The sequence below is a fragment of the Stegostoma tigrinum genome, chromosome 26, assembly GCF_030684315.1.
Source record: "Stegostoma tigrinum isolate sSteTig4 chromosome 26, sSteTig4.hap1, whole genome shotgun sequence".
In the NCBI taxonomy this organism is placed as follows: Eukaryota; Metazoa; Chordata; class Chondrichthyes; order Orectolobiformes; family Stegostomatidae; genus Stegostoma; species Stegostoma tigrinum.
Genome location: NC_081379.1, coordinates 30,203,830 through 30,227,768, shown reverse-complemented (window position 1 = coordinate 30,227,768; position 23,939 = coordinate 30,203,830). Strand labels below are relative to the sequence as shown.

General features: G+C 39.7%; 1 protein-coding gene across 1 annotated transcript; it reads right to left on the bottom strand.

The window, feature by feature from the left end:
- Nucleotides 1-859: 859 nt before the first annotated feature.
- Nucleotides 860-23,691, bottom strand: fbxo21 (F-box protein 21). Its single transcript, XM_048555721.1, has 12 exons — nucleotides 23,482-23,691; nucleotides 19,467-19,602; nucleotides 18,209-18,303; nucleotides 17,946-18,067; nucleotides 17,148-17,294; nucleotides 16,219-16,352; nucleotides 16,002-16,138; nucleotides 13,628-13,804; nucleotides 8,593-8,725; nucleotides 7,823-8,013; nucleotides 2,139-2,296; nucleotides 860-1,363 (listed from the first exon to the last, which is right to left on the bottom strand). The coding sequence occupies exons 1-12, from the start codon at nucleotides 23,667-23,669 to the stop codon at nucleotides 1,191-1,193; spliced, it is 1,791 nt and encodes a 596-aa protein (XP_048411678.1). The 5' UTR covers nucleotides 23,670-23,691; the 3' UTR covers nucleotides 860-1,190.
- Between the last annotated feature and the right edge of the window lie 248 nt (nucleotides 23,692-23,939).

Sequence of the window (23,939 nt, the reverse complement as noted above, 5' to 3'; positions counted from 1 at the left end):
TTTATGTTGGATGTTTACGGAGACTAAATACAATACATTTTGATTGCCTTCCATAAATTAAAGCCATTCAAAAATATTAAATACATAGCAGCCACATTTTCTACTGCTTCTCCTATTCTTTTTATGATTATTCAAACCTTTAATGGCCTGTAACCAACACCAGTGCATCTAACTGCACATCTGAATTTTGTGCAATTGCACTGGCTCGACATGTAGAAAGGGTGCACGTCCACCTCTGCACCTAACACTCTTCAAGCAGTTGGATGTGCACAAATGTCAACTTGCGTTTCAGGTAAAGCACTACTTGCCTTTTGGAATCACTCTGGATAAACGATGATGTAATATTAAACCATTTTTGAGAAGTATGAGCAGAATATTAATTGGTGTAAACTAGTTTGAGAACCTCAACAAAGTCAATGAAAAAAAAAGTGTCATTCTAGTTTCTAAAATAACACTGAAAACACTAGCAGAGAAGCTCTGTAATGACACCTTTTCACCACTAAGCAAAACTTTAATATCTCAAATTTCTGCTTATACACCATTTAGAAGCTCACACTGTCAACAATAGCTTGGATTTCCTAAGCAATTTACATCATCATCGTCACCACTCAAGTTCACGTGTACTTTGTTGACTGATATCCAGGAATAGCAGTTTCTAATCTAGAGAGACAAATTTATTAGCTAGGGTTTGAGGTGATTTATCTGTTTGGGACAGTTGATGTGGCACATTTCCAAGAAAATGTGCCAACAGTAGGAAAACTGAACACTCATTTTATAAAATAAAAGCTACTCCCTTACCATGTTTTTAACATTAAATTTACACAATAGGTATATGCAAATAAAGTGACAAAATACCGTATTTCAGGAGGTTCATTTTATTGCCTTACACATTTCTGTATGAAATACTGTATTAGTGGAACACAATTTGAATTGGGTCTGTACAATTGCTTGCTGTAATTTTTAATCACCAGAAAACCAAATGCCTCAGTAGTAGCTATAACCAAATGATACATAATTTGTCTCTCTTTCATCTTTACAAATTCTTCCAGGAGGTGCAGAAAATGACAATTGGAAGTAATTTATATTATGCTGCCCTGAGGTACAGCATTTTTTCAAGACAGTATTGATGAGACCCATTGTTTATTAAATAAATGTTGATTGCAACATTTCACTCCTTCCTGAAAAATGACTCAGGAATGACCATATACCTTCCCTACAAGTTGAGATGTCAGCACCATGTCATCTGGATACTGGTTCTGCAGCTCTTCATTCGCAATGTAGTGTGTGCCAGAAAATTCTGAAAAGTAGCGACCGACTTCTTCATGGCCTATTTCCAGTGGTGATGCATTACAAATTAGATTTTCTGCAAGATTAGTCAGAGCATAAGATTTTTAAACATCAACATGTGAAGGCTTTCATTTAGATCACAGAATCCCTACAGTGTGGTAACAGGCCATTCAGCTCATCAGGTCTGCACCGACCCTCCAAAGAGCATCCCACCCAGACCCAGCTCCCTCACTCTATTCCAATGTACCATAGTTAATCCAACTAACCTGCACATCCCTGGACACTGCAGGCAATTTAGCATGGCCAATCCACCTAATCTGCCCATTTTTGAACTGTGGGAGGAAACCCACACAAAGAGGGAACATGCAAACTCCACACAAAGTCACCCAAGGCTGGAAATCAAATCCAGGTCCCTGGCTTTTGAGTCAGCGGTACTAACCATTGAGCCACTGTGCCATCTAAATATAATAAACATGCAAAACTGGTAACTTAATCCAGAATGATATCTGAAAAAAAGCGTCAGTCAGCATTAGCGAAGCCCAAGATGACCTTAACACACAGAAGAAAGCCATATGGTGCATCAAGTCCATGTTGGCTCTCTGCAAAGCATTTCAACCATTTCCACCACCCCATCCAATCAAATCCAATTCCTACTTACCTGTGCTCAACATCCCTCCCTTTGCCATTGCTTCAGCTAGAAATTTAACTTCAGGAGAGTCATCACATTGTTTAGCTTTCAATGACTCAAAAATCTCAGCTTGCTGCAATATTTGGTGTAAGCACTGTTTTCAAAGGTAATGATCTATTCTACCATTTAAATATATAGGCACATTGTACAACTGGACATCTACCTTGTGCAGCATATCTGCATGAGCCATCCTGAACAAGAACATTGTAGAAAGGCTGGTCAGGCCCATGTGGTAGATTATGGACTCCCATTGTTCGCATCCAATCCAACCCCATCATACACTTGGGATCCCATCCATATATCACACAGTCATAACCGTACCTAAGCAAAAGATATCCACAGATGAATTAATCTTCATTATGAACATTTCAGTTGATAGGCAACAAAAATCTAGGCTTGCATTGATTAACGCCAGAGATTTAAAATTTATGTCAACCAACAAAACAGCAGGAAATGTGAAATACATAGAGGGACAGTCCAAGATATACAGAGGAGGTAAAATATAAGAAAATAGTGACAATAGATGACAAGGGAAAAGAGAAAAGTAATTCAGCTACACAAATTAAAGGCAGAACAGAATGACAGAATTAGGGGAATCACAGATCACTACAGCTGATGGAGATGATTTATATTTTTATCTATGCATCATGCTGTGTATAAAGCCCCTGATCTTCTTGTCTCTGCATAGTCAGACACCAGACGTGGAACCAGAGATGCTAATCCAATCACTGTGAAAGTTCAGATGCGCTGACTGTGGACAGAAATTTTACATTCATGGTAGGCAAATTCTCTACTCTACAATCTCCGACTTTCAAACAATTTTGACTTACCTGGCAAATACGTTGTAGGAATCCTAGTCTAATGCCTGAGCAACTAAAAACTAACTGAGCACCCAAAATAATTCTCACCCCAAATGATTACTCACAAACCCAACACCTTTCTACACCATCATTTTGACTCCCACTCCAACCAGCCACCTGACAACCAGCCTAGTTTGTCTAACTCCCCGGACCAGTCTTCAGCCTTCTAAACTCCCAACTCCATGTAACCTGACATGACCAGCCTGCAAACTGACCTAAATTGACTACCAACCCACCACCCTAACCAGTGATAACCATACCTCTCCCTTCTTACCACCTTACTGCTAGAGATCCACTCACTCTTTTACACTGAAAGTCAGAGCTTTTCAGTTTTGGTGAATAAGCACTTATCACAATAGGCAATTAATTCCTTAGAAAAGGGCACATTGTTTTTCCTCTCTCTGAAGATTTAGCACTAAAAGGAAAAAGCTCTCTGAAAAAATGCTCCTCATTTCTGCAGGTTGGGATTGAAACAGAAACAGAGTGTTGGATCATTGCAAAAAGCAGTAGGAACAATGTTACAACCCAACACAGAGTAAGGGCATACTGAGACAGAGGTTTGAATAACTCAGAAGAAAGGTAGACTCTGTACCTTATTACATTTATCTGGCATAAATTTAAAATTAGCTTCACAAATTGAGAAACTGTAGTGAATTAAGCTACATTCAAGGAAATGAAAAACTCCAGAATGATGCATAAGGCGCTTAATCTTAAATAAAATTAGTCCCTACTGCACATGCCAGTGTCATTCAGGCACAGGTTGCTTATATGTAGTCAAATAATAATGTCGACTGACATTTGCAGATCACAGTTCAATTGCTTATTTACAAACCATGTGAACTCAAGCCAAACAAAAGCAATCCATGTACAGAAACAAATGCCTCACAAATAAGACAAACTAGACATGCCTCAATGACATACGCAAGAACTGTTCAGGTATAGGTCACATATGTGTGGTGCAATGATAGAATTCAACCAACTGGACAGCATTAGAGATCACATGTCTGTAATATAGAGAGAATGTGACAAATGTTACATTTCGTAGTACACATACTAGATCAGATAAACATCTGTTTTCCTCAAGGGACGTAAGTCTTAGATGATTTATACACAGTTTTTTTTAAGGATTAAGTGTACAATTCAGGAGTTTAAACAAACCTTCTGGCCAACTCAACATGACGCAATGTGATTTAGAGATTGTTATTGGAGAATTAACTAAAAGAATTTGCACCATTTGGTGGAAAAGAAAAGCAGTAGTTTTGTACCTATAGAGTACTTGTGTAGCAGTACAGGGAAAGGCTTTTTCAGTTTGAAAATTATTTAAAAACAAAATAAAATGTATGTTTTATACCACTGTGGAAATGTGTTGCTATTGTTCAGTATAGTGCAACCTCAACTGATAACTTACAAGAGGACTTCACTACTCAAGAGGTTTAATCCATTTCCACCAAGTCTCTCAAGGGCAACTACAACAAAGGAACACACCAGTCACCATCCTGGCTTGGAAATATTTCACTGTTCATTCAGTGCCACTGGGTCAAGTCCCTAGGAGACTGCCTCCACACCCAAAGAACTGCAGCCGTTAACGAGGCCATACCACCACCTATTCTAGGCAAGTTAGGCATGGGCAATTTGGGTCAACAATGCCCACAATTCCATGAACAGATTTTTAAAAAGCAGAGCCATCGGTGATTTTGCATTATGATGGACCAGTTGGTAGACTCAGTACAATCTTGCTGGTAATATTACGTGTTGGCAAGTGTGACTTGGAACTGTGAGGCTGCAAATGTTGCACATTTTTGCTCTTCATTCAATGATTCATTTGACAAACTCAATAAATACTGTATAATATATATACTATTAACCCCTGTTAGTTGCCAGTTTTGATGAGATCTATTATTGTTAAATAAGTGGTACATGAATTCAGCAGAGTACTGATTAATGCATCAGCTTGATTTCACACTACAGCTGAAATGTCCTGCATGATATTAATTTCAGCACATCAGTGAACCATCAATGTACTTTCAGTTGAAGAAATAGCCAATGAACATGCAGGCTTTCTGCCATGCAATTCTGTAATAGTAGCATCAAATATCTAAGGTCACAGTGTAATGAAAGGTGTGGTTTTAAAGTAGTGGCATATGGGTATGGGCTGCATTTTTAAATGGATTAGGCACTCCTTCCAGAACAGTATCCTAATTCAATAGGTGTCAGAGAGCGGTGTGTCTCTGGACTGTACATGGAAAATTGCCTATGCTTGGGTGGTTTGTGGCAGGTGGCGTAAACATTGAAGGCTTTAACAAAAACAGAAAGTGGAGACACTCAGCAAGTCTGACAGCATCCAGAGAGAGAAAAGCACAGTTAATGTTTCAAGTCCAGTGATATGTTGTCAGAATTGAAAATGGTTGGGAAAAGGTGGTATTTACGCTGATGACAGGGGTGGGAGTGAATAAGAGAACATGGAGATGGTGCCCAGACAGACAGCACTGTCACCATGTACTCTATTTATTTCAAACCCTACGCCCAAAAAGTCACTGGAATTCAAAATGTTTTTCTCACTCCAGATGATGTCAGACATGCTGAGTTTCTCAAACACTTTTGTGTTTTTGTTTCATATTTCCAACATCTGCAATTCTTTGTTTTTATTGAAGGCTATTAGCTTGTTTGCAGTTTGGAATACTTAAGGATTGAATATTGATTTTAGAAACCTTAAGATTGAAAACATTTAGGGAAGTTTGGAGGACACCTGACTAAGGTCAGAAGCAAGTCTCTTTCCTAAAAAACGTATGTTAGCATGACAGAACTAATAATTTAAATAATATAAATCACGAATGAACAAACTGATTTTTTATATAACGTGAGGTGATTGAAGAGCAAATTAGACAAGTTTCCAGCAGTACTAAAATACTTAGCTTATACCAGCATTACATAATGTAACAATGAAAGAATATCCTAATAATGAGTGGTGAATAGCTTTTATTCTGTGTACAACATGGCAAAATGTGAGAAAAAGGAAGAAGCATTGCAAGCTCTTACTTTTATTAATATCCAAGTCAATAAAGCCAATACATCCTAGGTTTGTAACATATAAAAGTAAGTCACCATAGTCCCAGAGGATCAGCGGACTGCTAATTAGAGTGGGATGACTGCTGCTAGTTTATCCTGAGTGTCACCCTCCTCAGAGGCAAGGTTGAGAAGGTGGGACGTTCACAGTAGCCTCAGTCAGTGCAGGAATTGAATTCAGGGTTGAGCATAGTCTCCAACATATAATTACAGCAATAATTATACTAATTGGAAAAGGCTACTTTAAGCAACTAGTTGGAAAATCTACTTGCCAAATGTCAAACTAATGTCAAAGTCTTTCTCTTTGTCACACATAGATTTCTGTTTGCCTGCATAACAATATTTCCAGTTAATTCAGTAATATTCGAGAAATTTCTGCGAATCTGATAAGGAACAATAAAAATGTGTGCACAAAGCTCAAAATACTACAGACGCTAGAAATCTGAAATATGAACAGAGAATGCTGGAAATACACAGGAGGTCATGCAGTGACCATGAAGCAAGAAACAGGCTGTGGAGACAGTAAGGCTGCAGACGCTGGAAGCCAGAGTCTATAGGTGTGAGGCTGGAAAAGCAAGCAGGTCAGACTGCATTCGAGCAGATAAGTCAACATTTCAGGCTGAAACCCTTTGTCAGGACTGGGGAGGGGGAGCGGAGTTGGGCTGGAGGAAGGGTAGAAGAGATAATGATGGGTGGATGCAGGTAGGGGATTATTGTGAATAGTCTGTGGGAAGATGGACAGTTTAGGTCAGGTCAGGATGGGGAAAGCTGGACATGGGATAAGGCTGGGGGTGGAGAGAGTTTGAAGCTGGTAAAGTCAATGTCAAGCCCATTGGGCTGTAAGCTTCCAAGGTGAAATCTCAGGTGTTGTTCTTCCAGTTTACGTTTGGCCTCAGTCTGACAGTGGAGTAGGCCAAGGATAGACATGTCGCCAAGGGAGTGGGAGGGGAATTAAGATAGATGGTAACCAGAAGGTCAGGTTGGTTGTCGCGTGCAGACCAAAGATGCTCCACAACCTTGTCCCTGAGCCTTACCTATAGTATTTGTCGCTCTCAATGTGGTATTCTCTATACTGAGGAGACCTAATTCAGACATTGACTTCATCAGCTTCAAAGTCCCTCCATCCCCAGTCCTCCCCCTCCTGACCTGAACTAATCTGCCCATCTTCCCATTCACCTATTTGCTCCACCATTCCTGTGGACCAATCACAATAGCCCCCTACCTCTAACCACCTAACACCATTTCCCTGACCCTTCCCCCAACCCCATCCCCTCCGTCTATTTATTTCTGGGCTCCCCTCCTCCTTTTCAGTCCTGATAGAGAGTTTCGGCCTGAAATGTTGTCTGACCTGCTGTGCTTTTTCAGCCTCGCGCCGAGAGAAAGAAAGAGGCTATGGTCTTCCCACTGACATATGAGTGTTTCCAGCATTCCCGTTTTGCAGTTAATTAGATGGTGTTATTTTTGGTGCATCCTGATATGGAGATGGAACACAGCCTACAGAACATAATGAGTTAATTTACACTCATCAATTTAATCCTTTTGCCATCTCGTGTAAATCTGATAGACAGAAAAATCAAAATCTAGCTTCAGCAATTCTAAAATGGGATTATTAACTAGCATAAATCATTTCTGAAGAAGGGTCCAGACCCGAAACATTAGCTTTCCTGCTCCTCTGATGTTGCGTGGTCTGCTGTGTTCATCCAGCTCTACACCTTGTTATCTCATAAATAAATCACAGGTGTTTTTGTTTAGAAAAAGGGATGATAGAATAAAAGAAAGTCTTGTCTCAATTGGACTTTTATCATTACAAGGAATTTGCTCCGCTAAGATTGAGAAAGTGTCCTCTCATCTTACATTAACAACGTCATATTAATTGCATTTAAGGCTATCTGAAATGCAAGAGGATGCAGTAAATCAAAATTACCTTTTGTGTTTCATAATAAGCCCCACTGAAAACTGTATTTTTCTGTGCTTGTCATCTGTATGGCGTTTTACTTGAATTTCAGTTGTCTGGTTTTTGCGTGCAATCTGCTCCAAGGTTAGCTGGACTAAGTGTCCCACCACACCATGTTGCAAGGGATCGACAGCCTGTATGTGCTGAAGAATGTCCAGCACCTATGAAAAAAAACAGCAATGAGACAGAATCAAATAATGCACCATGAAGCAAGAAACAGGCTGTGGAGACAGTAAGGACTGTAGATGCCAGATGCCAGAGTCTATAGGTGTGAGGCTGGTAAAGCACAGCAGATCAAACAGCATCCAAGGAGCAGGTGAGTCAATGTTTCTATTTACATTTACAATTTCTAGCTGTTATTGGCAGAAATCACAAGGCTATTGCGTTTTTTCACTTAAATTATGCTACATGACTATTCATCTGTGTTCTATGTTCTAATGTGTTATCATGCATTCCACAAGTCCACGGAAACAACCAGCAAGTTTAGCTAGAGATAATGGGAACTGCAGATGCTGGAGAATCCAAGATAATAAAATGTGAGGCTGGATGAACACAGCAGGCCCAGCAGCATCTCAGGAGCACAAAAGCTGACGTTTCGGGCCTAGACCCTTCTCTGGTGAAGGGTCGAGGCCCGAAACGTCAGCTTTTGTGCTCCTGAGATGCTGCTGGGCCTGCTGTGTTCATCCAGCCTCACATTTTATTAGCAAGTTTAACTACTCAGTCTAAATTTCACAATTTACCTTTTCTGGATTGATTCCCAAACGAAAGTAAAGTCTAGCCTGAAGCATGAGGTATTGAACATCATCAGGAACCAAAGTGAGATATAAATCAAGAGCATTGCGTAGTAACTGGTAAGACTGGTCACTTCCCTCTCTGTAAACAACAATGAAATTATTTTAGGCCAACGTGTGAATGAATATTTTGCATGCAAGTGTTTCATAAGTTTTACAACCAAGTGTTCCACTTCGTAATGCAGCTATTAACCCTGGATAGTAACAGCTTAGAACTTATATTTGTAAGGGGCTCTTCAGATACTCAGGTGTCCTAAGTATCACTGGCAGTTACATACATCCTGAAATGCAATTATTGTTATAATGCTGGCAAACATGGCAGCTAAAATGTACACAGCAGACAAATGCTCAGTTGTTGTGTGTTTTTGGAATGTCGAGTCAGCAAGAAATACCAGAATAAATTTGTTGGTCTTATTCAAACATTGCCAGGGGATCTTCTATTTTCACTTAGCTCAGGAAAATGAGGCCTCAGTATAACACTTCATTTAATAAATTTTACAAAACTGATGGCTGCAAAATATCTGCAAATACTCTTTGATCCCCTAATAGTAAGTGACTTTCCTGCCTCCTCATTGGCAGTGTGATCTACAACTCAGACCCCTCCTCATCTTCAAAGTCAAAATGGGAGCACATTTCACACAAAATACACCATGATATTCACAAAAGCCAATGCAGACCTGTTATCAGCCATGCTGACACTGAAATCCCCATCAAGTGTTTAAAACAACTGGGACTACTACAGACTAGCCATCAAAAAACCTGAAGACATGGGATCAGCATCCTTGGAACTCCTAGGAAAAACACAACTCCATTGAACAAATGTGCCTTGGCAGTACAACCAGTCAGAAAGCCCTGAAATCATGAAAACCCTCTGAAGACACTAGACCTAACTAAATGTGAGTAGCAGCGAACTATATTGAAGTTCAGAATTCTGCACATTTTAATCACCATGCCTTGGTCTATAAGGATGCTTTGTTACTATTAATCCAACGAATACTGGGTCAATTCATAGTCTCTAAATTGGTGCAGACACAAAAACAAAAGCAAGGAGCTAGCAATTACACCAGAAAATCATCACAATACCTCCAGAAGCCAGCATTACTGATAAAGTGAAGGCAATACAGTATGCACATTTCAATTCAGAGCAGGAATAGGACACTCGAATCCACCACCCCCCCATACCGCCAAGACAGCTAACCATTCAATACCATCACTGTTGATCTGATTGCTTCACATTCCCAACTATCCCAACAATCTATCATTTCTTTGCTTATAATAACCTATTGCCGTTTTAAAAATGTTCAAAGAATTATTTTTCACCACCTTTTGAAGGAAGAGTTTTAAACTCCGCAACCTTCTACGAGAAATAATTTCTCCTCATCTCTGCTTTAAATAGGTAACCCCTCATTTTAAACAGAGACTCCTAATTCTACATTAACCCAGAAGAGAAAACAGCCTCTTTATATAACCATTATCAAGGCCCCTTAATTTATTAAATTAAGTCACCTCTTACTCTTCAAAGCTCCAGCAGATATAAGGATAACATGTTCAGCCTTTCCTTAAAAGACACTTGCCCATTCCACATAACAAAGCGTGAAGCTGGATGAACACAGCAGGCCAAGCAGCATCTCAGGAGCACAAAAGCTGACAGTTCAGGCCTAGACCCTTCATCAGAGAGGGGGATGGGGAGAGGGTTCTGAAATAAATAGGGAGAGAGGGGGAGGTGGACCTAAGACGGATAGAGGAGAAGATAGGTGGAGAAGAGAGTATAGGTGGCGAGGTAGGGAGGGGAGAGGTCAGTCCGGGGAGGACGGACAAGTCAAGGAGGTGAGATGAGGTTAGTAGGTGAGAAATGGAGGTGCAACTTGAGGTAGGAGGAGGGGACAGGTGAGAGGAGGAACGGGTTAGGGAGGCGCAGACGAGCTGGGCTGGTTTTGGGATGCAGTGGGGGGAGGGGACGAGCTGGGCTGGTTTTGGGATGCAGTCGGGGGAGGGGAGATTTTGAAGCTTGTTAAGTCCAAATTGAACCCTGCAGGGTTCCCAAGCAGAATACGAGTTGCTGTTCCTGCAACCTTCGGGTGGCATCATTGTGGCACCGCAGGAGGCCCAGGATGGACATGTCGTCTAAGGAATGGGAGGGGGAGTTACAATGGTTCGCGACTGGGAGGTGCAATTGTTTATTGTGAACCGAGCAGAGGTGTTCTGCAAAGCTGTCCGCAAGCCTCCGCTTGGTTTCCCCAACGTAGAGGAAGACACAACGGGTACAGTGGATTCAGTATATCACATTGGCAACTGCCCCATCCCAGACCCCAAGATGACTTTCCATATCAAGCAGATGTTCACCTGCACATCTGCCAATGTGGTATACTGTATCCACTGTACCTGTTGTGGCTTCCTCTACACTGGGGAAACCAAGTGGAGGCTTGCCGACAGCTTTGCAGAACACCTCCGCACGGTTCGCAATAAACAGCTCCACCTCCCAGTCGCGAACCATTTTAACTCCCCTCACATCCCTTAGACGACATGTCCATCCTGGGCCTCCTGCAGTGCCACAATGATGCCACCCGAAGGTTGCAGGAACAGCAACTCATATTCCGCTTGTGAACCCTGCATTCCAATGGTATCAATGTGGACTTCACAAGCTTCAAAATCTCTCCTTCCCCCACTGCATCCCAAAACCAGCCCAGCTCATCCCCTCCCCCCAATGCATCCCAAAACCAACTCAGCTCGTCCCTGCCTCCCTAACCTGTTCTTCCTCTCACCTAACCCCTACTCCCACCTCAAGCTGCACCTCCATTTCCCACCTGCTAACCTCATCCCGCCTCCTTGACCTGTCCATCCTCCCCAGACTGACCTGTCCCCTCCCTACCTCGTCACCTATACTCTCCTCTCCACCCATCTTCTCCTCTATACATCTTCGGTCCGCCTCCCCCTCTCCCTATTTATTTCAGAACCCTCTCCCCATCCCACTCTCTGATGAGGGTCTAGGCCCGAAACGTCACCTTTTGTGCTCCTAAGACGCTGCGTGGCCTGCTGTGTTCATCCAGCTTCACACTTTGTTATCTCGGATTCTCCAGCATCTGCAGATCCCATTATCTCTCGCCCATTCCACACATTAGTCTCGTCAACCTTCTCTGAATTGCCTCCAATGTATTTACATCTTTCCAGGAATAAGGAGACCATTACTACATACAATATTTCAGATGTTGTTTTACCAATGCTCTGTATAACTGATGCATAGCATCTCTACTTTTACATTCAACTGTCCTCAAAACAAATGATAAAATTCTATTAGCTTTCCTAATTACTTTCTACGTTTACATGCTAATCTTTTGCAATGCATGTACTGGGAAACCAGATTCTTCTGCCTCTGAGTACTGCAATCTCTCACCATTTAAATAATATGATGGCACCCGAGGAAGGAGCAGCGCTCCGAAAGCTTGGAATTTCATTTAAACCTGTCAGACTATAAGCTGGTGTCATGTGACTTCTGATTTTGTCCACCCCACTCCAATAGTGGCATCTCCACATCACATCTAGAAAATGACACATTTTGCCTACTTGGTTGTCTATTAATAGACTATCTTCTATCCAAGCTAATATGTTACCCCCTACACCATGATCTGGATATTTTCTGCAATAACCTTTGATAAAACACCTTATCAAATGTCTTCTTGAAATCCGAGAACATCCCTACTCTCCTTTATCCACAGCACGTTAATTCTTCAAAGAACTGTACTAAATTGGCTAAACATAGGAACAGCAGAAAGCCTATCAGATTTGTTTTACCTTTCAATTACCACTACACCACTTACCCATAACATTGTCATATCCCTTGATAACATTATTCTCCAAAAATACGTTAATTTTTGTCTTCAATATGCTCAATGATTGAGCTTCCACAACACTCTTTGGTAAAGATTTCCACAAAGATTCAGCACCCTGAGTTAAGAAATTCTTGCTCATCTCAGTTTGAAGTGGCTTACTCTTTATTCTGAGACTAACTTACCCAGCTTTGGATTCATTAACTGGGGAAATATCTAACTCTATCCAGTCATATCCTGTAAGAATTTTGTAAGTTTCGATGAGATCATTCTTTAAAAGCTTATTCTTCAAAACTTTAGGGAATACAGACCTAATCTCCTTAATCTTCCATGAAATAATCCACAACGTGGGGATTAAACTGGCAACTTTTATTGTACTCCCTCTAAGACAAGTATAGATTTAAAGAAGCAAATCATAAACGTACACAATACACCACGTGAGGTCTCACCAAAGCTCTTTCAATTACAGCAAGATATCCATACTCTTCTACATAAATCCCTTTAAGATGAAGGCCAATGTATCATTTGCTTTCCGAAATACTTACTGTAACTGCATGCTATACATTAATTATAATGACTTACGAACATGGAACTACAAACAATGATTACAGAAAAAAAAGATATAACATTCCGTGATGGTCATAGTATGGTTCCACAAGACGAAAGGAGACCAAAATAGTTTCAACTCCAATGTATCGGCTAAATTTCTCTGAAAGCCAACATGTTCAACATTGCCCCAACTGTTTCAGAAGCTTATTTCGGAGTCTAATATCATAACTTACAAACTGTGAAATCTTTAGGATCACTGCATATTTGGCTGTTCAAGCTAATTATAAAAGATCAGCGTCTTTATTTTACCTTCTGATTCCATGTCTGTTCTTTTATCCTCCACATAATTTTCTAACCAACGGATATCTAAATAGATGGAATGGGAAGTCCTCCTTCTTGAAAACTACTACTGGTTTTATTAGCCATCACAATGAGGAACACAGCAGAAACACACCATCCAATTTCCTTGATGCTTGGTCTCCAGCATGGATAACCTTCAGTGTTTCAATTTTATTATCATAGCAAATACAGCTTTGAATGATTAGCCCTCAATTATATGGAACCATTGCTCCAAAACCAATACAAGAGCAGTGTCAGGATACACATCTTACCTCTTTCCCAAATGAAACAGGTTTGTAACCATGCGGAACAACACATCTTTTGTGGTAACTGAATTGTAAAACTTAGATGTAACTTGCTGACCAATCAAATGCTCACATTCCTTTGCAGTATGTGGTTTTCCATTGTCAAACGCATCAATATAGACATAGTCTAAAATATCAGTACTCCTAGTAAGAAAAAGTTAGAATAAAAGATTCAATTACAGACACCATAATGCACAAATCAACAGGTTTCATGCAACTGAAAACAACTAATAATGATAAAAAATTAATCAAGTATAGAAAAGGCAAACACAACTGTCTAATTTTTGACAGAATCTTTATCTATTACACAAAGGATAAAATAACTATACTGGAAAAGTTCCCTTAAGAACCTGCAATACAAAATTTAGTACTGCAATACCTCCAGAGCTGAATATATTCATATCAGTCATGAGAATGTACTCAGCATGTCTGGCCATTCTGTGTAAGACATTATTTACTCCACAAATTTAAAAAGGTACAAGTTTTTTAAATTTCCCAACTTTGTCAAAAACTAAAGCCAATGTATCACGATTTCTTTTGATTGAAGGTAAAATCATCCTTCAAAGCATTTAGAATGAAGATTTGCATTGTAAATTACAATATGAAATTAAATACATTCACAAGTTAAACAACTGATTTATGTTGCATAATTTCTTACTATTCATTTCAGTTTAAAAAGCAGCAATCTTTCACAACTTCTGAAGTGATTGATACAAATTATGGCAGTTGGATTATATTGCATTGCATATTGCATCTGCAAAATGTTTCAGAAATCATAAATAATACCAAGAGTAGCCATTCAGCCCTTTAAGCCCACTATGCCATTCAATGAGATCATGGCTAATCTTCCACTTCAACACCACCAGCTGCACTATTTCCATATCCTCTAACCCTTTAGATATGAAGAAATTATTCAACCTTAATCTTCAACATACTCAATGACTAAACATCCACAGCCCTCTGTAGTACCTGGAATTCCAAACATTCACCACCTGCTGAGCAAAGAAATATTTCCCCAACTCAGTCCTAAATGGCATTTCTCTAAGATCGAGGCTCCCTTCAACAGACAGAGGAAGCATCCTACCTGCATCTAACCTATCAATCCGTATGAGACATTATTTGTTTCAATCAAATCAAATCTCATTTTTCTAAGCTCTGGAAAGTACAGGTCTAGTCTCCTCATCCGACAAGCCTTCCATTCTATGGATCAGTCTGGTGAACTTTTATTACATGCCCTCCATGGAAAATATATAATCTCTTAGTAAGGTGACCAAAGTGGCACAGAATGCTTCAAGTGTGATCTCATCAAAATTCTACATTGTTGCAGTAAGACATCTTTACTACTTTACTCAAATCCACTCCATTAAAGGCTAGTATTAGCCCCAAATGTTTGCTGTGCCTGTATGTTAACTTTCAGTGACTCCTGATATTGACATCTAAGTCCCTTTAAATGAATACTTCCCAGCCTCTCACCATTTAAAGAATACTCTGCATTTCTGTTTTCTCAGCAAAGTGAATAACCTCACGTCTACTCCATCTATCAAATTTTTGCTCATTCATTTGAGCTTCTCCAATTTCCCTTGAACTGTCTTTACATCCTCAGTATAACTCACTCAACCAACCTAGCTTTCCATTATCCACATTCTTGAAAATATTACACTGAACACCCATGTCCAAATCATAGATACAGACTGCAGATAGCTGAAACCCAAGCACTGAACCTTGTGGTAACCCATAGGTCACAGCCTACCACCCTTAATATGACCCATTTATTCTGTTTTCTGTCTGTTCACCAGTTTCCAATCCATGCCAGCACATTTCTCCCAAGTGTTTTAATATTGTTTACCAAACTCTTGTGTGAAACCTTACCAAAGTGCTTCTAAAATCTAAAAAATCCACATTCACCAGTTTCCCCCATATCTTTTCTATTTGTTATATCATCAGAAAACTCTAACTGCTTTTTTAAAGATGCTTTTCCTTTCATAAATCCATCATAACCTGCCAGGTTACTTTTCACATTCATAACAACAAAAACAAGAAATTAGCAAGCATCCTCAGAGGAGAAACATTTAATTGTCTTATAATCACCCAAATAGATACCAAGCTAAAGGAAGAGACATTCAGAGGAATAACTAAAAGCATGGCTGAAAAGTGGCTTGTAACAAAGTTTGTAAAGGGAGTAAACAAGACACAGAGTTTCAGGGGAAATGGTTTAAATGGTTAAAGGCTTGACCGACATTGCGTGACAATGCACAAGATGTAAAAATGGAAAGAGAACAGTTCTAGGTCATTAAAAAACTTAATTGATTTACATCTTCAGGAGATATGTAGACAGTATTACCCTGCAGGCTTTTGGCACCATCTTAAGAGAAAGTGATTTGGAAAGCTGACCGGCTCCAGTCGAACACCCAGACTCTTGCCTATGGTTGAATATATCACACACAGTGTGATAGGAATTCCTTTCTTTTGGCTAAGCACCTATATACAAACAACACAAAAAAGCAGCTTTTATATTTGTACATCATAACTATCTGAGCACTATCTTTAAACTTACATACCTGATGTATATAGGAATTCATGGGGTTGTAATAATCTTCTTCATTTCCTTTAAATTTGAATTGCTTGTATAATACATGGTTCATAGCATCCAGAACCTGTTGTTGTAGTTCTAGACCATCAATAAACACGTCATCTGAAACATGCATTACAAAAGAAATACATTGTGTTACAATTATGCAGAATATTCGCATTTTATATTTTTAAAATTATATTTCAAATACACATTTACTTAAAAGGACAAGGATATCAACATGCTAGCAATTTCAAAGAAGAAAACCTACATTTCAAAATCCAAAATAATACCCCACCCGAAAAATGACAAAAATATTAACATTTGAATGACTCGACTTAAACTTTGTTCTCTATTAAGATTCTCTGTGGCACATCAACAAGAAGCATCAAGAGCAAGTAGAGATAATAAGAACTGCAATTGCTGGAGTCAGAGATAACACAGAGTGGAGCTGGAGGAGAACAGCAGGCCAGGCAGTGTCAGAGGAGCAGGAAAGTCGGCATTTCAGGTGGGAACCCTTCTTCCCCATTTCTGAAGAAGGGTTCCAACTTGAAATGTCAACTTCCCTGTTCCTCTGATGCTGCCTGGACGGCTGTGCTCCTCCAGCTCCACAGTGTGTCATCAATTCTTAGCAGTGTGCAGTTTTTGTTAATGTGTAAAGTTTGGCCCTGGTTATTTCAACAGAAACACTCTGGGAAATCACAAGTTCCGATATCAAACAAGATTAGGATTTGAAAATAGGCCTGCAACTGTAAATTAGTAGGCTTTTGTATTGCTGGCATTGAATTTCATTATTTTCTTGAAGACTATGTTTGGACCCAAAGTAGCCAAACAAATATGATTTCTTGCTGTAATACGTAACTAAAAACATAATGCTGATCTATTGAAAAATCAAGCTGCATGGATAAAACTATTTACCTTTTCTTGCCGTGATACTTGGATGATAAGAGTGTGTTAAACGCAATGCTTTTTTCACTTCATCTGTAATGTAATTCAGCTGTAATAGGATATTCTCCAGGGAGTTGTCTGCTAAGGGGTTGCAGTATTGATCTATCAGCACAACACCTGGCAAGAAAAGTAAATCAGACTTTATGTTTGCAAACCTAATTACATATTCTTCATTGTACTGAACTGTTTCTTAGTAAGTACAGAATCCTGTCCAAATTCAGGGGGTAATCAGAATCATAAGATCCCGACAAGGTGGAAACGGGTCATTTGGCCATCAACTCCACACTGACTCTTTGAATATGACAGGGCAGGGTTCTGGCACATTAAATTCCATGTGTAACACATTGGAAGGAAACAGATTCTCACCCATGATTTCCACATGGCAATTTCTCCAAACTTATTCAAGTGAAAGAATAACACAGCAAAGAAGTGGAGTAATCTTTGGTTAATCTTGAGCCATCCCAAGGATTGCAAGAGTGGCACCGGATGAGAATCTAAAACAGATTTCCCACTTGAATCATCATCACTAAAAATGTATTTAAAAAAGTGATAACAGTCACATTCACATGACAATTATCAATCTTTTTCAACTGGTTGCACATTTTAATAATCTCTATCAGTTTGGCTAATAGTTAATGAAGTAAAAATAATAAAGTTATACTTTCTGCTGAGAATACTGTTACCTGACAAGGCACATCGTTACTGACACTATCTCACTAATTATACGCACTGGGAAAAAAAAGAGAAGTGTTTAATTACTTCCCTTACCTTCTATTAATTCTTGGTGTTCTGGAAGAGTTAAGAGAAACTCCTTCAACTTTTCCATGATGTCCCTCTGACGAAGATAACACAGGATTTTGCGAGAATAATATTTCCATGTCAGATGCTTCCTGAAGCAAAAGAATCTCTCCAATTATTCAATATCTGCCTCACTATTTTTCCAATTTAAAAAACTGCAATTAATTAACTTAGTTTGATTAAGTAGCTCCATTCATGTTTTCCTGATTTTCATAGATACATCAATCACTCACCTTCCATCCATATTTAGAATTGACAACAGTTCATCTTCAATAAAACAGAATGGACCACCTAGAGCTTCAACGTCTTTAAAGCCATCAACAGGAACCTGTCGATAAATATCCGTGTTATGACCAATGTCACATGTGCGCCATCTACTGGCAATCACATATTTTTGAAGTGTTCAATGTTTATGCGAAGTAAATGCAAAGTCATTAGGCAATTAATTCAGTTCAATAATTGCATGGAGCACAATAAAAGACTACAGTACAAAAGATCTAGTTACTGGCGGCACAAGCAGGAAGAATGCACACAAGCACGTTTAAGTTCCAAGGGTTTCTTCCAGATAAATACTGTCACTCATTTATATCAAAAAATACTTTTGAGTGTAAATAACCAGGACACTTTTGTCTAAAAGCAATCTATTTATATTTCAAGGTGGTCTCAACACTAGGCGGAGCAAAGCAGTAGATTATGCTCTAATGCAAATATATGATTATGCTGATTCAGTTTTGTACACATTTAGTAAGTGTCTCGCAATCTAAATTTGATTACACTTAAAGGAGTCATCATAATGCAGCAGACAAGAGTTTTATAAAAGCAACTTAATAAATGATGGGAATGTTTCGGCCTTGTGGAAAAGCTTTCTGTTGTAATTAGGAAACAAACACAATGAAATTAAAATTACTGGGAGGTATCAAAACAACAAGGAATTGACTGATACCTATCAGGATATTAATGAATATTTAAGAATTCATCAGAGATTATACATATTTTGTGTAAAACAGTTATTCCAGGGATTTAGAAATTTTCAACATTAATTATGAAGAAAGAGCTGTATTGAGAAAAAACTTTCCAAAAACTAAAAGCAAAATTGCAGAAGCTGGGCACTTGAAATACCAACAGAAAATGCTATAAACACTCAGCAAGTTGGGCAGAGAAACAGAGTTAACATTTCAGAACAATGACTTTTCATAGGTTCAACAGAATATCAGCAAACATGCCAGCTCAGGAATGGCAGCGACCATCAACTGTAGATTTCTCAATAGCATTTTGACTCTGGGAATGACACTATGTTCAAGAATAATCCAATTTATTTCTAAGGAGATTGAGAGAAGAAGCAAGAAAGCTGTGCAGGATTCAGATAAGGTAGTGAAAAGCTTTTCTTTTTCATTAGTTGAGAATGGGAACCAGGCATAAGGTATGAACAAGAAGTTCAAGAACCTACAGTGTAAAAGCAATAACATTTTCAATTATTGTTACAATTCTAACCTCTTTTGAAAAGAATCGCTTTGAAAAGGTGTCCACCATTGCTTGCACTTGTCTACCAATAGAATGCCGTGTTCGGTATTCTTCCCACCAGTTATGACTTCCTGTAGTACTGTAGTATTTCATCAGTGTGGGCCACCTACAAATATAGAAACATAAACACATTATTCAAATAATTCAAAACTTACATTTAAAAGACACATTCTCTCCTCAAACAGCCAAACATCATCTCACACCCATCTCTAGAACCAATCATATGCTTCTAATCTCAGAATTTAAAACCCTGCTCCCTTTAAAGTGCAGAACCACAGACTTCTCAAAAGAACAAACTGACACCTCCTCCCATTACTGATGAGAAAGCATGATCATCTAGCGATTAGCATTTACACACACGCTGCAACCTGGAGCTGTGGATAGTGATGGAGGAGGTTCCACATTCTTTCCATCACATGGCTGACCAGGAATCTCTCCCTCACATTGTAAGAATTCACAAATTGATACAGCTTCTTTATGAACACAACTTACTTGTCCAATGAGTTCTAAAGTGGAACTGCAACCAGGAGCATCTTACTCAGAGGCAGTGATGCTATGTATTGAGTTGCAAGACCTTTTTTCTCTTAAGTAAGGATAGTAAAATTGCACATTGTATTCCAGCTGTGTCATCAAGGTTACACATAGTGATACTTCTTTATTCAATGTTAGTGGAGGTGGAAGCAGCAGGAGCAGGGTAGGAAGGGTTTGGGCTCTGTGCTTGTATGCTCCCCCTCACCTGACACTTGCATTCTTTAAAGTTCACCTTTTCTGTGGCTGCAGAGGAAGGTGGTTGCAAGGGCCTGCTGTGGCGGCAGCAGCATGGTTGATCCAGATGTCCATTCCTTGTGGCCACAGTGGCTGCAGCTTTTCCAAAGGCTTCATTGTCGGTTGGTGTGGTCCTTTCCTCGTAGCTATGGTAGCAAAGTGGCTGCTTCAGACTGAAGTGGCGACATCTTGAGCAATGGCTTCAGCATCGGTGACTTGGTGGGTCTGGTCTGTCCCCCCTTACTGTGTTGGCTATGCAACAGCTTCTGTGTGGGCTTCGGTAGTGGCAGCGTGGTGGGCCCAATCTGGAAATTGTTCCTTTGACAGCCTCAGGGATGGTTTCGGTTGCAGCGTTCCATAGCAACTCCATAAACTCAAATTGCCATGGAGAGAACAAAACATGAACTTTGTCGTAACTTCTTTTTATAATTTCTGTAATTGAAATGGTACCAACTTTTGGTGACTTACACACATCTCACTGTATTTTCATAAATATCAGAAACAAATTGCTATTCTATTCTATTTTGCTAGTACTTCAAAGCCCTTGCCACTGTACCACTTGCTGTTGTAATTGCTTTCTGTACCTTTGAAAGAGCATTAACTTGAAATCTTAACACCGTTTTTCCCTCCCTACAAATGCTGTTAGATCCACTGAGTATTTCCAAAATTTCCAGTCTTTAAGTTCACATTTCCCACAATGCTGCCTTTGGATTAGACATTTATTTTTGAAGCCACTGTGATAAGGAATATAGTTTAGGAGCCGGAGTACAAGTGTGCACATCCAGCCATGGCAATTTATATCTGAACAGCTGCATCAGCCCTTATGATATTGTATCCTTCTACTTTTCTGGTCTTTACCTATTAACACTCCTAAAAGCCTGCCTATGCTTTGCAATACCAGCTCCAAGTTATGCCCAATAACTTTGTCCATAAATCAAACGCCAGCACAGGTAAATGAGTTCTGGATGCCGTTCTTCAAAAGGTAAAGCGCAACAAGAACAATAACAATGCATGGCCAAAAGTTCGAAACCCTACTTTTTCACCGTCAAGCCACGGGTTTGAATCTAGTCTCAGTGTCCTCTGTCTAACATCGGTGAAGTCCAAACAAAACGAGTTAGAAGTTTTCCATCTGCACACTACTCCTCAGAATTAAACTGTCAACAATTAATTACTAATAGCAGTAATTTGATAATCTCAGTCAGAAGGATCACAAAGATAAGCATTGGTCAGTGCGAAATGGGAATGTACATTGCTCCAGTGAGCATATTTTTCCAAGAGCTGGGATTTAGATCATTGGACCAATGTAGCAGGAGCTTACACGAGCCAATGAAGATATGTTTTGACTAGAAATACGAACACTGAGGATTATGGAGAAATAAAACAAAGTTTCATCTCCCAGCAACAACATTATCTGCCCCTTTTCAGGTCACTTGGCAGAGCTTTTATGTTTACTGTGCAACTACAAAAGCAATGTTAAAAGATAGATTATCCTCATGAATCTCAAGGAAACTGCAGCTAGCAACCCAAGAAAATTTTGCTCTTTATATTTCAGAAGGGGAATTGAAGGGGGAGAAGGGAGCAGCAAGGAGAAGTGAAGGTTTCAGAGTGAAACGATAAAGGAAGACTGAAAAATGACGAGTCTGGTATTCAGACAAATGAAGACTGTGGAAATGGGATGGCATGTGGTGCTTCATTTCTACAGAACTGGGAGCACCAGTGAAGGATAGTTTCCATCAAAATGGGTGGGCTCAAAACACGATCACTGAAAATACCAGGAAGGCAGACAGAAGGAAGGATTTTAAACAGAAGAGCTATTATGTTTCACAATACTTCACTACATACAGCTACTCAAGCAGAGATGAGAATAGGATTTAAAATGGAATTAGATCAGTCTAAAGAAAAACAAAATGTTCTGTTGAAAGGAGTTGCAGGAGTTCCAATGTCAAGTGTCAAATGGCCTCCTCCTGCTCTGCAAATTCTATAATTCTAAGAAAACTCACATACAGTGAGACTAAGCCCTGGGAACAAGCAAGAAACTGAATAATTTTGAACTCAAGAACACGGAATTTTAGTCGCAGTTTCGGTAAATTGAAAGATGGTTTGGAAAACCCTGTATTACCTACTCAGAAGAGTACAGCATGCCCAAAAGTATCAAATTCAAAGGACTGGGCACAAACTTTGACTGAGTTTGCACGTTATTATTGTTGGTCACTAACTGCTGTATTAGCTTTAAAATTACAAGCCAAGCAAGCTCTGACATACTTTGGTGGACGAGAGGTAAGGAAGGGTGGTAAAGAGAGCAGACTGTTTGAATTGTGGAAGAAAAAGGAAGAGAACCCACTAGCAGTCTGGTGTTTCCAGTGCAAAAGTCAGAATTTTGGTAACTTTAGTTTGATGGAAGAGATAGTCGAGAAGGAGACAAAGGATAAGTTTCTGAGCAAACATCAACAAGAACTTTAACTGCTTAGTCTCCTAAAATAGAAGAACTCAATTGCATCAAGTTTTGGATTGCATTATCAAAATGTTGTAAGCATCACTGTCTGTGAATTTCTAATGTCAACAAAACTGTTTAGAAAAGTCTAAGCTGCATGCCTCCTGTTAAAGTGTACACTAAAGCTATCAAGAATTAAGAAATCTGCAAAATGTTGATCTACGCAATCTCTTGGCATAGTTCAGGTCAGTCTGCGCCAACTAGTTGCAGTTTGTGCAAGTTCAAGTACACACTGGCTCAACTTGAACTTCCAGTTCAGAGCTGATGTTTGAACATTGCCTAGCTCAAATCAGAGCAGAAAGAGAACCACAGTAAAATAGCAAAGTACTTGCGTCTTGACTCAGAAAATCATCTATACTTTGAGTTGTAGGATTCTTGCTGGACCAATAGTGTGACTATCATTAGGTTTACAAGATTATTATCAAGGACATTAGGGTCAAGATAGGGCCCTGAGATCGTTTGCATACATTTAAGCAGACTGATGGCGCCTGGGTTTACACAGCTCCACTGACAATACTGCAGTGCATTGGTTTTTGTAGTCAAGCCTAGCAGCCGGAATTGAACTTGGAATTTTGCGATTGAGACGACAGTCACAACTGACACACCAAAAAAAATGTTTATTTAGCCAGATGCCTTAAACTGGTCATTTTTAAAGGACATGAAACGACACGAGTGATTTTTTTTGAGCAGGGTCAGAGGTAGCTTGCTCGGCCTGTTTGCTCTGCCTACCTCCGCCTGAACTGGTGTTTCCACACGGCGCTGTGGCCGTGACAAACCTCCTGCAGCTTCTTACAGGCCAGGCAGGCGCTCACCACATCCACATGGCTCAACGACGGGCAGCAGAATATCTGCTCCAGTACCTCCTCTGGCAACCTGATCAATCCTCCACTCTCCCCACAAACATCCAGCTCGGCCATTTTACTTGTTTACATCGGACACCCTGGGCCAAGCGACTTCCGCTTCCGGCCCCGCCTCCCGCGGGAAATTCAAATCCCTTCAGGCCTGCCTCCATGGGGCAGGGACATCCCCTTTCATGATAATGTGTCAGCAAGTGGAATAACATTTACTAGCACCGCACTGGTGTCAATGTGTGTACATGAATGTTTCAGCGAGTGTTAGAAATGTTAATCCTGCTTGAATTTATATGTTTTCCTATAACTGGGAAAAAATAAGTTACTCTATCGGAA